This window comes from Taurulus bubalis (assembly GCF_910589615.1).
Source record: "Taurulus bubalis genome assembly, chromosome: 17".
NCBI classification, from domain to species: domain Eukaryota; kingdom Metazoa; phylum Chordata; class Actinopteri; order Perciformes; family Cottidae; genus Taurulus; species Taurulus bubalis.
Window position 1 is genome coordinate 16,521,889 of NC_136605.1, and position 15,051 is coordinate 16,536,939.

General features: G+C 39.8%; 1 protein-coding gene across 1 annotated transcript; it reads right to left on the minus strand.

Annotated features, from left to right (window-relative positions):
- Positions 1–82: 82 nt before the first annotated feature.
- On the minus strand, positions 83–4,267 carry kcnj12b (potassium inwardly rectifying channel subfamily J member 12b). The gene has a single exon (XM_079233802.1). The coding sequence runs from the start codon at positions 4,253–4,255 to the stop codon at positions 2,969–2,971; it is 1,287 nt and encodes a 428-aa protein (XP_079089928.1). The 5' UTR covers positions 4,256–4,267; the 3' UTR covers positions 83–2,968.
- Between the last annotated feature and the right edge of the window lie 10,784 nt (positions 4,268–15,051).

Sequence of the window (15,051 nt, forward strand, 5' to 3'; positions counted from 1 at the left end):
GCAGTCAGAAGATACTTATTGTAAACGGATCCTTGCACTTTGTGTCCATCTACCATGAAGTAAAAAGAAAACGGTTGGCTTTGTGAGATGTTTTTATTGTGGTAATCAACAGGAGTTTTTTGTTTTGTTTGTTAATTTATTTATTGTTGTCACATACAACAAATTAAAACCCTTTGATGAGAAAATAAAGTGCAACTCAGAGTCAAGATTGCTTTATATGCATTTAGTGGAAGACGAGATGTCGTTCGATTCAGTGGAAGTTATTTCAGTCCATCGAGCAAAGAGAGTATTTCCAGTTTCTTGCTTTGATTGACAAATGTATGATATTAACAATGTTTTTTTTAAATAATGTGTCATTACTTATTGTCTATTCAGCCAGAAACATCATGAAACCCAAAATAATAATAATTTATTTACAATAGCGGTCTGACAAATGTACAAATTAGAGTTCTTCCTTACTAAACCTGCTCTTGGTTGAAACGGAAGTAAAACCACCATTTGTTTTCTAGAGCGAGCCCATTCTGATATTTTCAGCTCAAATCAGGATATAAATACAAATGTGTTGAAATTCTCTGAAATGGCAGTCAGGAGTATAAATTAACCCACTTAGAGTTTTCTGTTTGATGAATTGCGGAGTGATAACTAATTCACGTACACAGTCTGACCTAACATCTTTATTACTTGTTGTCCTATATATATTATATATAAAAAGAAAGAGACTAATGCCCCTGGCCAAAAGAGCACAGAAAAACAACAGAAACCATTATAGGCCATCAGTGGATTCAATACTAGAACCAAATTCAACTAGAAAGGTGCACTCAGTAGAGTGCATATCTCCGCCAGGTGTGTCTGCTGCTGTATTGTGCGCTTGAATGAACACAACCCACAACTGGCTAACCCCCAGTTACCAGACACCAACGGCGTCGTGAGGCATCGCAAAACATACTTCATTCAAAGTAAAAAACAACATGTATGCAATGTATGCAGGTAATCGGCTCGAAGTTGTCGTATAAACACGTCATACGATCTTGCTAAAAAACAAAATGACCCCTCCCTCAGCAGTGTGCGTGCTGGTAGTTCCGTTAGCTGTAAACTGTTAGCCAAACGAAAAAAGTGAACAAACTGTGTCTCTGGGCGCAGAGAAGCGGCTCAGGGTTGGTAAAGAGTTTGAACTAACATTGTAAGAACTAACATAGCAAAGTACAACAACTTGTTAAATGCACTTTGAATGAAAAAATCAGTTCAGCACCCAAATTCCAGCCACTGCAAATGTGAGAGTGTAGATTTCAGTGAGTATAACATCAGTAGGCAATACGCTGTAGGTGGGAGATTTTAACATATTGAATGGAATGGGATTTATACATTGAGGAGCTGACCTTGGGAAAACCAAGGCTGAGAACATAAGAGCCTGTGAAATGTCTCCTTAATGTGTCATCTCAAAATGATATTGAGCTGAGCAACATAGGATCCTGGGAGCATGGATGCACTCTGTCTTGCTGTTTATTGGATTAGTTTACTCTCAAGCAATCCCAGCCAACATTAGTTTACCTGAGAGAGTATTCGTGTTAGTCCTGATTATAAAATCCTCTTTTTTTCTTGCTAAACCAGAAACAAACAGTAGCCTAGTATTTGGAAATAAGAAAAAAAGAAGCAAATCTAATCTGTCTTGCCTGTAGTATGGAAGCTAAATAGGGTCACGTTAGAGTGAAATAACAATCTGGTCGTACATTTCTTACTTCTTTGTCATAGTTATAATACAAGGACTGACCGTCTGCAATACAAAAACGAGGCTGTTTCTATATTTCCAAATATTCTCCATGGATCATCAACCGGTTAGGACGCTAACATTGTTGCCTGGGTCCTGTCAGCTTTCGCCTCTTCATGATATCTTAATGTAGCCACGATTGTATTAAGACCCTTTCTTCATTTATAAAAGTCAGATAAAAAAAATAAAGAGTTAGCTGGAGATGGCTTTTGCAACCAATTTATGGAGCTAATCTAATTTTAGCTTAATAAGCTAGTAAGCTTTAGCGAATGACCGTGAAATAAAATGAATGGTCTGCTTTTGTCTACTGAAATCAAGGACCCATTGTTTTGCAAAATACAAACTTTCCTCTGTAAAATCTGCCTAAGAGTTTGAGTGGCGTAGCAACCGTAACAAAGGGGAGCAGGGTTTAGCAAACACTCATCGAATGCCGTGGCAATGTTTCTGCCAAACTGTTGAGACAGAAATCTACTCAGGTCAAATGTTTCCCTCTGGTTTAAATTCAAAGACAGAGATGAATAGTTTTCCTTTTAATACATGATGTATGATTACCATCAAGTGTGTTTCCTTTTCTGTGATGGAAATATGTAAAACTATACCTTGTCATGTGTTATAGTTACATGCAGTTCATACATGTATATCAGTTGTATACATGCCAACTAACCAAGTCATCCATTGACATTGTATGACGTAGAATAGTCAGTTCATATCAATATCAATAATAATATCATTAAGAAGAAAATCTGCTGTTGAGCTCCATACCTCTGTCTTTACCAAATTAATCTGGATTCATTTCCCCAAGGTTTAGTTTTCTAAACACAATCTGCAAAGTGTCAATGTCCCTCTCAGTTGCAAATTGTATATTTGAGTGCTGTGAACAGCACCTACAGATGGTCTCACCAAAACTATGAAAGGTTTCTCAAAATATTGATACAAAACAATGCTATTGTCATGCACTTTTCTAGTAGGATCATCTGCAAGTTGAAACATGACAGTTTTTTTGTATTTGATAACACTCAATAACCATCCCAGGGAAGCAAAAGTTATTCCAATGAGAAATGTGACGAGTTTCATCCTTGCTTGTCTGTTGGCGATCAGTACTGCTGTTTCTCCACTTTTACAGGTATCCTCATGTCAGTGGCATGACAGTCATAGGGTTCTTCACACGCCTGCATTGTTCTGCAACTAAAAGTAAATAAAAGGTTAAATGTCCGATTCTCTACGGGAGGACCTTTGATCACTTCCCTGCTCATTCCCTAGCTCCGATGAATACTTCCTGTTTTCCTCTTTCTTCAAATCTCCCTCCTCCTCATCCTCCTCCTCCTCCTCATCCCTGCTGATGAAGGCCAGCTCGTTTTCATAGCAAAAAGAGTTAGCGCCAGGTGTTGGGAATTTTATCTCCTCCATGTCCTTGGCACTACATCTGGGGGTGGATGGTACTTCGAATGTTTTGTGAAAGTAGGCGTAGTCTATCCTGTACTGGCTCTTCTCCTCGAAGATGACGGGCTCAAACCGGTGACCCCACAGGATCTCTGAGGGCACGTAAGAGCAGCGTGCCTGTGTCGTCATGGCTGTGGCCTCCACCAAACCTTCAAGTATAATTACTATCTCAAAGTCAGATGTTGTGAGATCTTGTTTACTGATGCCAAACAGTGGACTTTCTTCATCTATCTCATGTATGACAGTGAGGGGTGCAACCAGAAACAGGCGGTCTGTGCCTTTGTCATAGCCTACGTTCATGTCAAGCTGATCCAGGGGGATGTATTCGCCTTCCTCTGTGTAACGGGGCTTGACGAGCTGGGCTCGCACATGAGCTTCCACGATGTGGCTCTTCCTTAGATTAGCAACCCTAAATATGAGGCACATCTTCCCATCACGCAAAGCAATGACTGCATTGTGGCTGAACAGTAGAGTCTCGGCACGCTTTTTGGGCCTTGCCATCTTGGCCATGATGGCACCAATCATGAAGGCGTCGATGATGCAGCCCATGATGGACTGGAAGACCACCATGAAGACAGCAGCCGGACATTGCTCTGTCACATAACGGGCACCATACCCAATGGTTGTCTGGGTCTCAACAGAGAACAGGAAAGCTGCCACAAAGGTGTTGACCTGTGTGACACAGGGAACAAAACTTTCGTCCTCTTTGGGATGGTCCATGTCACCGTGTAGGAAGCCGATGACCCAGAACCCCAAGCCGAATGTTAGCCAGGACACCACAAACACCAGGCTGAATAGCAGGAACATGTATCGCCAGCGGACGTCCACACATGTTGTAAAAATGTCAGATATGTACCGCTGTGACTTCTCATCCATGTTTGAGAAATGGATGTTGCATTGGCCAGCCTTGCTGACGAACCGGCTGTGGTATTTGCGTCTCGTGTGAATTTTGCCATTGCCAAAGCTGCCCACAGCAGGCATGGTACTTAGTCTCAGGCCTTCTTCTTTACAGGACACAAAGCTGTGGTGGTGGGCCCTTCCCACACTCATGCCTCAGTGGGGCACAGCCAGCGGGGCTTCACACAATCAGCCCGGCTCATACAAAACTGACCAGGCTCAGCTCCGCCCCAAAACAGGGTCAGTGTGTCAACTGGAAATGACAGGTGAGGCACAAAAGTATAGTTTCCTGTAAAGGAAGAACAGGTGGAACATTAGTATACAACATTATACCATTATAATTTTGTACAATGTAGGGATATCATCTAAAAAGTGGAAAAATAATGCATTCGCCTCTGTTTAAACAGAAAGTTAAGATAATCATACAGTAAAGTTTGCAATAGTACATTAACAATGTGTGGCTGCTTCTGGCTTCAGCGGAAACATCACACATTAAATACGCTCGACAATATCACATATTCTCGATTTCTTTGTCCCCGCACTTTATGACTACGTCCTACTACTACTACTTGTTTTGTACAGACTTTTGCTACATATGGTTTATTTAAAAAATATCCAGACTTCTCTGAGTAGTCCCTCACTGTCAACTCAAACATTTCAGGATCTGGTTTCTAATAATAGCTGTTTGGTTTCCAAAGCTTTCCCAGCCAAAGCTTGTTGTATTTTCCCTTAATCATTTTTCCACTGTTTACTATTAAACTCTTTTGATTGTTCAAATTTCATTGATGATGAATGTAATTTACAATTATCCATGTTTTGAAGCCGTTTCAACGTTTGATTATGCTGCACAGTTTTGGACAAACATGCAAATGTTTAGTTATACATAGATTTTCCAACACAATCACACTTTATTTGTAGTGTATCCTTCCAGACATTAGATGTTTTTGTCCTACCTCTCTTTGCCATCTGCTCTATTAGAAATACTCTGGTGTATACAATACATGTTTTTTTGATCAACAAGGTACAGAAATAGCCAGCTAATCCAATGCCCTGCCATTTTATCTGACGTATATTCTGTTTCCTCCAGCTGGCACAACTAATAGAGGCACTGTGATGAGACTGTGTCATTCCCCTGTGAGGCTGAACTGGAAAATAATATGGGCTGAAAGAGACGGGGCAGAAAATGGTGTATCCTAGAAGAGAAAGCCTCAGATACAAATGCTGCTGAATCAATATGGAATCACTTCAGACACATCAATGGGAAAATATTTTTTTAAAGGGGAACTTTATCCCGGTCAGTCGTAACTGCAGTACAGCTGATGCGGAAAAGTGAAGTGTACCACATTCATATCCCACAGAATGCATTGTAACCACTCAAATTGTAGTTCAAGTATATTGTCACTTGTGCAATTAACTGCTTTTGCCTGCTCTCTCATCCTTTGTGTACACATAACGCACCAAAAACATAATGCGGCGCCACCTTGAACACACATTTCACCACAATTTGGACCAACAGACAAATGCCATCTCTATATTTATCATATGCATGCATTAGAAACAAGACCTGCTTCAGTTCAATTAGTTATTGCAATTTCTGTCACTTGCTTTGTTGATGTTCAGCTGCCCTGATTCTTTATATGAATCATTATTATTAGAGATTTAATTCACACTCATTTCAAGGCATAAAATAAGACACTGTCACACACCACCACACTGCAGACTCCAGGGACCCAGAACAAGACAACACTAATGTTTTGTTCCTCCAGGAGACAAAATGCAGTCAAATATCAAATATGGTACCTCAACGCTTTAGGAACGCGCAGTTATAAAGCAACTGGGATTTTATCTTTAATACAACTTCCAAATGGGGTCACAAGGTCTGCTGTGCAGGTGTCCCCAACACGGATATGGATGCGGCAGACTGTAATACCCTACATACAACAGAACAGGTATGGAGGAGTCAAGCTATGATTCAAACACTCCACAATTGGTTAGTAATTGTTAAGTACATACTCCAGCATGACGATTTGATAAAAACAAACTCACATTTTGTGCGGATTCAAGTATGTTTACGTATGTGTTTTACGCAGTCGTTTCTGTTTTTCAATGCTCTGGTTGCTAAGAAGCAAAGGTTATTAATATCTAATATGCTGTGCGACTGCTCGTCAGCTCTCAGAGGAGCCACACTCTGCCTGCTGGGCTGAAGATCATTTAAACAATAAGACAGTCCACAGGTCTCTCTTTTAAAGAATATTATAATAAAGTATTATATTAAAAATCAAAAATCACATGCAGCTTACCTTGTGTTCAAGGTTTTCGAATAATTGTTGATTTACGACTTTCCTTTTCTTCTAGATCTCCCAGTCTTTTAGCCAAACTGCTGCATGTTTCTCCTCAGGCTTTCCTTTTTTTTCAACCCTTCTCTTCTGTTACGGGTAGAACCACTCTATCCTCGGGAGGCAGAAAAGTAAATAGCCACAGAGTACCATCATGTCTGTGCCTCCTGGTTTTAACGCGTCTCTTTCTCCACTCAGCAAGCAGAGCATTACAATCCCTCCTCCATTCAAGTCCTCCAAAGTTACCGCTCGATTGATATCCAGTTGATCAGAAACAGACAAGAAATGACAAAATCAATCAGTTGAACCACTGAAGTCATAATTTTGACCCTTAAAATAGCACAACGACTTGATGGCCGCTATCCCACACTGAATTTCTCTAGGACTCACATGACCTGTAGGGTCCAGTCCAATAAAAAAATCCATCCCTCATATCTTATTTTAGAGTCATGGGCAGTCGACAGTCTCACACTGTATATCTGCTATGTGATCTTGTTCTGCTGCAGATCCCACTCTGTATCCCACATCCAGTGAACTATTGCTCACTGCTCAGCTCTCGTCCTCCCCCTCCCTTCCACGGTGTCACTGTAGATACTTGGCATTTGGAGACTACATGCTCTTCCCCTACCAAGTGTTGCACCAGCGCTGGTCAGCGCTGTTCAGAGTTGAAAGAACCAACTGGTTTATTCAGGACTGATGTTTACAAGAGAGACAGGAAAGGACTAGAATATGTACAGTACATATATAGATGTTAAACTAATTTATCTGGGTTTGATTAGGTTAAGTTGTCCTTCTTACTTTGTGACAGCATTGCTTTTAATGGATGCAAAGAGTGGTGTTTCTTTAGAGCCTCACTTTCTTAAAACACACACATCTGACACTTTGGATGTATCATTGGTCCAGAGGTCAAATCTACACTTTCGCAGGTATGTAAATAAAAAAGTATTTTACACTGCTAATTCATAGCATACTCTGTAATGTTGTCTTTGTTTTCAAATTCAAACAAACAGATCACATAGTGGGTGGTGTGGTCTCCATTTTGACTCATTCAGAAAGAAAAGCAGCCCCTGTTGAACACACTGGACTTGAAAAAAGCCCATGTAGGCAGTTCCTTTGCTGAACATCCCTCATTTTTATCATTCATCAGGAAATCAGTGAATAACGTGTGTATCACAAGGCCAAATTTCCTTAATTATAGTTTTAAAACAAGACTATGAGTCAACCACACTGGCAGTTGTGTGAGACTGTATTTACAAATAGCAGATACTTGCTAACACCTAATGCAAGCATGGTATCTACTATTTGTTACACAGCATTAAACTCAAAGTACAGCTGAGACTCAGGAATTTCAAAAGGTTTGGCAGGTATTTGGTCATGAATCAAATGTATTGGACAACCTGATTTTTTCTATTCAACGTCGTTAAGTTGTCAAGTTGAAAAGTCAGGATCTCCAAAAGGCATTCAAATACATCGAATGGTCTGGAAACCATGAAGTCTGAAGGCCTGAAGACAAGTCACAAGATCAGTAGGATTCATCCTCTGGGGACCATGAATGTATGAATTTCATGGGCATGTGAATATATTCAGATGTTTTACTATGAAGGGGTGGACTGATAGGCAACAATGCCACAGAGCCATGGTAGTGGCGTTAGGATATTATATTTAAAAACATGTCAATATTACGGTGAGAGTTATCTCACTCTGGGACAAGGCATTGTACGGACACACTTACATCGTCACTCAATACTTCTGTGAAACCACAATTAATTTCCAAACACCACGGATTAATAGATGTCTGCTATGTGCACTTCATTTCATGCTGTTTTTATTTTTTAACAACCCACCGCCGCACTGCTATGCCCAGGAGTTTGTAATTATTTCATGGGACAGAAACAGCACCAGTAGTTCCAGTGCTGGCCCAGATTCACGAGAGGCCACCGCAGGGCAGAGAGGGTGGAAGGTGTGTGTGACACTGTGACATGAAGGCCTCCAAGGAAGCCATGGTGGTCTGAGTATCAGTTTTCTAATTCGAATGGGAAATAATATTTGACCTTTGTAAGGAACAGTGCTGTTGGACTGTGTTCACTTTTTAAAACCAGTGTATATCCGTATATCTTTCCAGAAGGACAAGCATTCACATTTACAAAGAGAGGTCACAACAGAATTGTCACACTCTTATCTTTATAATAATAACAACAACAGCAATAATAATAACAATAATAAATCAAAAATAATAAACGCTTTAAAAAGTAATCAAAGACATGGGAAAAACAGTAAAAGCGATCACAATTTTTTTTAAAGCAAATAGTTATAACGACAATAGCATTCTATGACTATGCATCACAGATTGAATCGGTGAGTTTAGAGTGCAGTTTAAAAAAATAGGAGAACGTCTGAGGGGTTGGGGTAGAGAGTTCCAGTTTATGGTCATATTTACTTTTTTATAACAGCAGTAACAGACAATTTAGCAGACATTCATATGTATGCAGAACATGTATTGAATTTAAGATTTGGCAGGTTATATCTATAATCAAATAACCTTAAAATGCAGGTTGCTTTGAGCGTGTGCTCCTGTGTGTGGTGGAGTTGCATCTTTACATCCACACTATATTACTGCACTGTTACTATGATATCAGGCCTGTAAATGGGTTCAGATATGAGATGGCAGACCAGATGGGGATGTGAAGTGTGCTATGGGGACAGACCTCGTACCCAGTGAGTTATTTAAAGGCCGCCTCACTGCGGCACCACAAAGTGGGCCAGGCTCGACCACTCAGGACACAAGCCGCAGTTTGATAACCTTTCAGAGAATCAGCACAAACTCTCCTGATTCATACCGAGTGTTATGTCACGCTGAGGTTACCCCTGTGTGGTACAAAAGACACAGGATGTTTACTCAAAGCTCAGTCAGACATGAGCGTAACTGGTTCTGGCAGGACACTCAGAATCAGGAGTAGGCAGGTACTCCAATTATACAACTGTGTAACCGTCTGTTAGTTCAGTCTCAGCAGCACTCCTGCTGCTCATGCTCACTTTCTGCAGCTCCTGCTCCTTGTTCTATTATCTATAGCTATATACATTATAGCTGTGAGATGTGGCATGTAAACGCTGTTATGAATAAAATTAATCACAACGTTAACCATTCATTTGCTGTTAACTTGCGTGTTTCGTCTTAATAGTACATCTATTTGTAAAATCTTTGAGCCAGAGTTTATAACTTGTAACTTGTGTTTACCTCTTTGTCGGGGTTTCCACATTAGGTGACAGTTGCCCTGTGAGTTTCTTTTTTCAACGTCAATGGATAAAAGAAAAAACCCTCATTTCTGTTCACCCGTGGAATAGAGATATCTCTATTGCGATAACATCCAACAAAATGGTGGCAGGCCTGTGTAACATGGCAGTGATTGCAAGGATAAGAGTGATAAAACACGAAAGATGGAGATATACTGAGAGTCTGAATGATATTTATGTCTCTGTTGGCAGCCAACATTGACAAAAACAACCTGAGTGGGGAAGAGAGGCGTTGTGCTCGCACCCAACAGAAAGAAACGCTGCACATGCACAAGACACAGGACTTTGTTTCAGGAGCTGTTCACTAAGCTCCCGGTTCCACTTAGGGTGTATTCTCCAGACCAGACTAATCAACATCCTGCCTCATCAAATTAAAGTGATAAACACAGGGACACCATGGAGGCAAAAAGGACAGGAGGTTGAATTGCAGGTCCCTCTCACTGGAACACGACTTCTGCATTCAATCAAAACACTTTAATTAAACCTTATTCTACCTCATACAAGTGGATGAGGAAGTGTCTTACTCCTCACATAACATAAAGGTTATTGGAAAAGTTTAACTTCAAGGTCTACTCCTGTTGAAGAAATCTAAACTTGGTGCCTATTAACTCATTTCACATTGGATAAATCCACCAACACAACGTTGCTTGTTTGTTTCTAAACACATTTTACTTTCAGCACATACAAGAGTCGACTGCAATAAAGTGCTTCCCCAAATACCAATCAGCCTCATCGTCCTCCATACCGAGGCCGGCGTTGCCAAACTGATGTTGGCGCCAAATTTATATTTGTCTCAGGTGAACAACGTAGGATCTATCCATTGTCATGGAAACACTGATAAAATTGAGTTGCATGTAGGTCGCACGCCTCTGGACCTGATTTCGTAACACCAAATAAAATTGGGGAAAAACAAGTCCATGCAGCGCTTTGTTCTTCACGACAATTTTCAAAACGCAGGCCCGTGTCATATGCGAGAGGAAGAACAAGCCGAGTCGTGGTCTCGTCAGCTGCAGTGTAAATGCCACAGAAGTGTATCATTGGAGAAGCGGGCTGCGCTCGCTGTTCAGACCGTCTGTGCTGGTTGCAGTAATTGATCTTTTCAGGAATAAATGGGCCACTTATTTTTACAGTCTAAGCAGGTGCACCTGTGTACTGGTGTTTCTACATCAGCCGCTGATCAGTCATGAGGACTGGGAGCGTTTGTGGGCCAGCTCGACTCAGAAGAAACCCTGCAGGTGCACACACACACACAAAGGTTTTTTCACAATAAGACCATATCTGTTTATGAGGCATTCATTATCTGGTTGTAGGGACATAATTCATGCAACACCAGGAGCAACAGAACAGAAACAACCAGACTGCCCAATGTTACTGGATTATCATTAAGTTCAATCATGGGCAAATGTTTCTGTATGCGTTGACGCTTAAAAATGGGAGTGAACACACAAATAAATCTAGTTTGCAAAATCTCACACAAAATAATTACAGTTAATGGTTCACTTTAGGGCTGCAAATAATTTGTATTGTCATTACCAATCAATCTTCTGATTTTATTTGATTGATTAGTGGCTACAAAGTCAGAAAATAATGAAGCAGGCCCATTACAGATTTTTAGAGGCCACGGTGATATCCAAACAGTTCAAACCCCAAAGACTGACTTCAGGATTAATCAAAATAGTTTCTGATAAATATTCTGCTAGTTGAATAATCAATTAATCAACTAATGTTTTCAACTCTAATGCATCTTTTTCCACAGCATTCAACCACATTTTACAGAATTCATCAGTAGCATCACGAGCAAACCTGAAATTAAGATTATTTTTGTCAAACTACTATTTTCGAAGACAAGAGTTACCATTAATTTCCATTCATGCACATAATTATCTTTTTGTGTCAGTGACAAACTTTGAATCTATTATGAACTCTACTATGAAACAGGTTTACAGTCTTTGGGTGTTTTAAGATAAAAAATCTTACGTGCCTGATGTAAAAATATAAAACATGTCACAGGAAGCCAACTCAGTTTCCATGATGGATAACGTTAAGAAACAGTTTTGCTCTTTCAAAGTGTTGGCTCACATGACGGCAGTTTCACAGGCAGCAGTCACAAGGAAGGAAAGACGAGTGTTGAGTTTTAATGAGGTGCGATGTTCCTCTTTAGGAATATGACTCCAAGGAACAAATTAAGTGTTCTGCAAGCACACTTGGAGATAGGATTGATATTTTTACACAGAAATCAGACTTCTGGAGATGAAGACATTTATTACTACACTTCTGTGTTTCGATGAAAAAAAAAGTCAGTCAGGCTAAATTTGAGTAAAGTATGAAAAAACACAGCTCTCCCTTTTGGTTTACTCATATTAGGTTTTAGAGGTTTACTGAGGCAACCTGTATCTCCGAGTAACACGTGGCACTTAAATAGCAACAGCATTCAGTCGAAAATGTTGTCTATTAAAACCGGGGACCCCTCTGACTCGACTGGTCTGATGTTGGAGACCCTGTGAAGTGTGTTCTCATCACTAGCAGGCTCTGTGCCAGCGTGATGCTCCATTTACTGAGGTACTGTATACTGTATGTGTCGTCCCTGGAGGCAGAGCGGACATCAGGGTTTTCCTGCAGCAGCCTCCTCCCGGTTCATTCCGTGTCCCGCTGCTGCTGCGTGTTGACAAAAGCAGAGCTGCACAGTGAGAGAGCTCTTGGTTCAGTGTGTTGTTGTTGTTGCCAAGAGCTAGTATGATCCCACCAACTGTAGGCAAATCTTTACAGTGTTTTTATTTTTAGTAGTCTATAATTTAACAGCCAAACGTATCAGGAGACTCATATTTTTATCCCACTTAACTTAAGATATGTTTTTATGGTCATGAATTTATATATGTAACCATGTGTTTAGTTCATGTATTGTGTGTATTGGGACAATACAAACTATCTTTGAAACATTGCTACTTAAAACACAGTTATTTACTCTCACAATCAGATATTGTCAGAGAGAAATGGGGAAACATAAACAATTTGTTTTGGTTATCAGGAAAATACTTTATTGTTTGAATGTATATAACTGAATGTTGCCAGAATACAAAATATGCACACATCAAGCTTAATGTGCTGATATCAAAGATTGTAACCTTCCAAAAAGTATTGCCCTTTGTAGCTCAGATATTTCTAGTATTAAAACAGCTGCATGTCAGCAGAAGAGATTTTAAAACAGGTACTGACATCAAGTGTCTCTGTACATGTTGTATTATGCTACCTCTAGTGGTACAACATGTTCATAACAGTGATAAATAACGAATGCTACACACTGAGTAATTCTAATAAAAACACAGATTGTTTATAAGGTACACTGATGTCCAAAATATAAATATAATTTAATAATAACAATATTATTGTCTTATATTTTATAGTACATTATTAGAAATGTTCATCTAGAAAAGTCAGTGTTTGCTGCTCCCTCTGGTGGTATTCTGATGCTTCTTTCTCTTTCTCCTCACAAACACAAATACATATTTTCCACATAGCACGTCAACAACAAATCAACATTTTACACAGTAAAAAAAAGTAACATATAATGTAACACATACACATATTGTGTAACAACAACAGTTACACATAATAAACAGAGATACATCCTCTGTGTTCAAACTGCACTGACCAAACAGCAGTTTTACTCTGAAACACAGATTCCACCTGCTCATCTTGTTTTGATCAGAAAGACTCAAACAACTTCATTCTTTCTTGGACAGAAAGGCCATCTTTTAAACTCTGCAAGCCAAACACACAAAAATAAAAAGGGTTTTGTCAAAGTGAAAGTTCTTAATATTTGATTGAATCAATTTACTGTGAGGTGGAGGTTTAAAATGGTTTGTATGAAAGCAACATTTAGCATTTATCAATGAACACTTTTTACCTTTGATCTCACTCCTCTGATCTGACGTGTGAGTGTGGATTTGACTGTTTTCTTCAGAAAAGCAGCATTACTTGTTTTTGCCACAGTGTTCTCTGAGAAAACAAAAGGTGAGAGGGACATAAAAGGGAGGGCAATTAAGGATCAGTTCTACATTTTGGAGAATGCACTTGTTCCCTTTCTTGACAAGAGTTAGATTAGGAGATCGATAGAAATGCAGTTTGTGAATGTTGTTGTCTTTAGACAGGTGAACTGTTTTCCCTTGTTTCCAGTTTTTATGCTAAGCTAATCGGCTGCTGGCTTAATATTTACTGCACAAATGTGAGAGTGGAATCAATCTTCTCATCTGACTCTTGGCAGGAACGTGAGAAAGCTTATTTCTCAGGTTTGAAGATGTGAGTAGAAATCTCATAAGTAATCCCAACATTTTATAATGTACACAAAGTAAAATGTGTCTTACCGTGGGTCTGGCCTGGAGCGTCTACGCTTGAAGACCAAGTGGCAAACTTGACATCTTCTAATAGTTTGTTGACATCAGGATGGGATTCATCCTGGCTGTGATAGAGAGCCTTCAGCTTGTTCTCTGCATATATTTTGTCCTGTTACACAAGCACACATCATTGTTTTGTTTTTAGTTGACTTTTCATACAAATAATAAATATTTGTATCAGACTGTCAGGGCACATAAATAGAGATTTTCGTACCATTCGAGCAATCTTCAAATCTTCCTGGAGAGAACGAGCTTCCTGCCTGAGAAACTGCATTTCTGCCTCCCTCGCCCGCAGAATTACCTGTAACATTTGTACATCAATACATGCTGTGTGCTCACAGGATTATACATGCAAACATACTCTATACCTGTGGAAATGTATCATTAAACTGAATCTTTTCCAGCATACATATGTATATAACCCATATAACCTCAAATTAGATGAAATAAAGATAAAGGCAGAACAGAAACAGAAATTACGCATCAATGTCGCTTAAACACAAATATATACAAACCACTTTGACCATCACAAACACTCACCTCCATCTCATAAAAGTCATGTATTTGAGGGGCAACATGTGACTGTTTCCCATTTCGCGAGAAATGTAGCTGAGACATTTCATCTGTCTCTCCCTTGAAGGGATGACAAGGACAGACGGAGGAGATGATGCATTTATAGATGGTGTTATAAAGACATAATACTGTTCATCGACATGTGGGTATGTTCATTGAATGCGAATGAAGAATACTCAGCTAACTTTGGGAAAAGAAAGTGTTTTTTACCTGCATATTTTTGTGCTCCTGGTTTCCCCTTTGGTACTGCACCATTGACTGTCTCTCATCTTGCAGCTCCTGGCTCAGCTGAGAGTTCTCCAGGCATTTCTGAGTGTGCTGGACCGACAAAACCTCGAGCTCCTTATGCATCAACCGG